This window comes from Austrofundulus limnaeus, unplaced genomic scaffold, assembly GCF_001266775.1.
Source record: "Austrofundulus limnaeus strain Quisiro unplaced genomic scaffold, Austrofundulus_limnaeus-1.0 Scaffold142, whole genome shotgun sequence".
In the NCBI taxonomy this organism is placed as follows: Eukaryota; Metazoa; Chordata; class Actinopteri; order Cyprinodontiformes; family Rivulidae; genus Austrofundulus; species Austrofundulus limnaeus.
Genome location: NW_013952544.1, coordinates 847,847 through 851,201, shown reverse-complemented (window position 1 = coordinate 851,201; position 3,355 = coordinate 847,847). Strand labels below are relative to the sequence as shown.

General features: G+C 38.9%; 1 protein-coding gene across 1 annotated transcript; it reads left to right on the top strand.

Moving 5' to 3' along the window:
- Window positions 1-159: 159 nt before the first annotated feature.
- Window positions 160-2,349, top strand: ccnq (cyclin Q; the record flags this gene model as incomplete). Its single annotated transcript, XM_014016297.1, is given in 3 exon segments — window positions 160-343; window positions 835-967; window positions 2,129-2,349. Coding segments are annotated over 3 exon segments (538 nt in total), but the record flags the coding sequence as incomplete, so codon positions are not given.
- Window positions 2,350-3,355: the final 1,006 nt, after the last annotated feature.

The following is a 3,355-nucleotide window of genomic DNA, read 5'->3' as shown; positions in this document are numbered from 1 at the left end:
GCAATAAATAAATAATTTTTTGGACACTAATTGTAGAAAATAACATCAAGAATTTATTAAATTAAAAAAAAAAGTGTTTCCAGACTTTATTCCCATGTTTTATTTCATTAAGCACAGAAACCAGTCAGATGGCGAGAATAACACAAACTCTCTGTTCAGGGGTGAAGCTGGGTCTGCGCTCGGTCCCGGTGGCCACAGCTTGTGTGCTGTACCACCACTTCTTCCAGCGGGCCAGCGTCCGGGTTTACGAGCCCTACCTGGTGGCCATGAGCTGCTTGTACCTGGCTGGCAAGGTGGAGGAGCAGCACATCAGGACCCGTGACATCATCAACGTGAGCCACAGGTAAGAAACGCACGGCGAAAGATAAACTACAAACATTATTTTTTTGTTTGTTTGTTTTAAGGAACATCCATCCATCCATCCATTTTCTGTACACGCTTCTTCCTTTTCAGGGTTGCGTGGGTCACTGGTGCCCATATCCAGCAGTCACAGTGCGAGGGGCGGGGTACACCCTGGACAGGTCGCAAATAGGAACTGTTTTAAGGAACAGTAGAAGATAAATGACAGATTACACACGATTCAGGCTTTTTGCATTGATGGTTCAGTACAGAAAATATTTGATTTTATTCAGAAACAAGCTGATTTATACATTTTCAGAAGTGGCTGCTTTATTAACATGTTGTGTAACGAGTTTGACATTTCAGCAGCTCAGAATAAAAGAACCAATGTTGAATAATTCGTACTTAAAAAAGAAAAAAACAGCTCCRACGTTAATTGACTCGGTCCACACGAACCCGTCCATCTTCCCACTCCTCCGGTTTCGTCCCTCGCAGGTACTTCAACAAAGGCAGCGCTCCACTCGAATGTGACAAGGAGTTCTGGGACCTGCGGGACAGYGTGGTGCAGTGTGAGCTCCTCGTCCTCCGACAGCTCAACTTCCACGTCTCCTTCGAGCACCCTCACAAGGTACGAGTGTGTGTAAACATCTGTCTTCTTCAGCCTCTTCCTCTGCTGGATTCATGTTTTATATCGTGAAAATGAAAACCGTACACAAACCTTTTCATGTTTCTACATAATAAACAGATGAAATAAACTAGGAACTGATATTTTTTTTAATTTAATTTAAAAACAGTTTTTCACGTACATAAAGTACTAAACTACTCTGTTAAAACAGTCTGGTTTCACTTTTATTATTTATTTTTTAATCAGTTGTATTTTTTTAAACTACAGAACAKGTAACATTTCGAGCTTTAAAGTGCCTGTGGCATGCATGTTAATGAAATACAAAAAGTCAAAGCAAACATCTTTATATTTAAGAAAACTTTTTTTGTATTTGATTAATATGTCCTTATTTATTTACTTGCCCCTTTAACCAGCTGATTCATTTTTTTACTTTTATTTATTTATTATTTATTTATTTATTTATTTATTTGTTTATTTATTTATGTTATTTTTAGTCAATAAATTATGTGTACGTTACCCTATATTTATCAATTACCAATCCTCAAATACTTGTAATTTGACTAAAATTAAAACCAATCACATTTTGATTTACTTTACAGCTCAGTTTATTTATTTTCCTTCTCCTTTCTCTCTCTGTATCTTTTTGTTTGTTTTGTTTCTTTGCTTTGTTATTAAATGTTCCTTGTTTGTCCATAATGTTTGTCTTTATTGTGTTGTAAATTAAAAAAAAGAAACTTGGCATAAAASACATGATTTCACCCGTTATGTCCCAGAATTGACATATTTACTTTTGAACTTTGCTCAGACACAGTGAAACAGGAAGTGACATCAAAGGGGAACTCTTTGAGAAATAAAAGTCTCTGGTTTTTGTTTATTTAAACAATATTGTTTGAACTCTGACTCTTCCTCATCTATTAAAGTAATTAAAATAAAGAAACATCAGATTCTTCTCTACAGTCTGGGTTGTTAGCTGTTGTAGCAAAGCTCTGTTTACATGCAGACATTCCCCCTTTGACATCACTTCCTGTTACTTTACAAGCGATTATCTCAACAACTGTTCATCTCAGCTGCATGAAATCTTTTTTACAATATGTTATCAATGTTATCTTTCCAAAAATGCATTAAAATTACAAAATGTGTTACCACATGTACTTTAATCCTCAGTATTTGCTCCACTACCTGCTATCTGTGAAGTGTCTGGTAAACCGCCACGCCTGGGCTCGTACCCCCGTGGCCGAGACCTCCTGGGCTCTGCTGAGAGACTGTTACCACGGAGACATGTGTGTTCGGCACACGCCGCAGCACGTCGCCATAGCAACGCTGTACCTGGCCCTGAACAGCTATGGCGTGGAGCTTCCTGTCGGCGAGAAGGCGTGGTGGCAGGTGTGTGTTTTTGTGGGCAAGTGGTTCTGATTTATAGTTAAACGTTTCTTTGATAAAATTCAAATTTCCACTCGGCTTGAACGTTTGGCTCCGCCCACCAACTGGGCACCCACACATGTCTGACGGCTGGGGGTCGTTAAACAGTCAGAGGAGAAATTAAGTGAAGTGTAAGTTGACGTATCGAGGCAGCTGAGCCGTCAGACGGAGACTAAAAAGGCTGTCAGGAACCCGACAGTCTCTTCTGCAGCTGAGACAAGCTGAAGGTCTGAATCTGAAAATATCTGAAATCTGAACAGAAGCAGGTTATAGACTCGATTATACCATATCATAAACTACCATACCATTAACWACCATACCATACCATAAACTACCATACCATGAACTACCATACCATACCATACCATACCATAAACTACCATACTATAAACTACCACACCATACCATAAACTACCACACCATAAACTACCACACCATACCATAAACTACCACACCATAAACTACCACACCATACCATAAACTACCACATCATACCATAAACTACCATACCTTACCATAAACTACCATACCATAAAATACCACACCATACCACAAATTCCATACCATGAACTACCATACCATACCATRAACTACCATACCATACCATGAACTACCATACCATACCATAAACTACCATACCATACCATAAACTACCATACCATAAACTACCACACCATACCAAAAACTACCAAACCACTTTTATTTATAAAGCACTTTAAACAGCACAAGGCCAACAAAGTGCTGTTTATAAACTCTGCTTATTGAGTTTAGAGTTTATTGTATCAGTTTTGACTTGAGACTTGAACCTGGACTTGATACTTGACTCTGGACTTGAACCTGGACTTGATACTTGACTCTGGACTTGACTCTGGACTTGAACCTGGACTTGATACTTGACTCTGGACTTGAACCTGGACTTGATACTTGACTCTGGACTTGAACCTGGACTTGATACTTGACTCTGGACTTGAA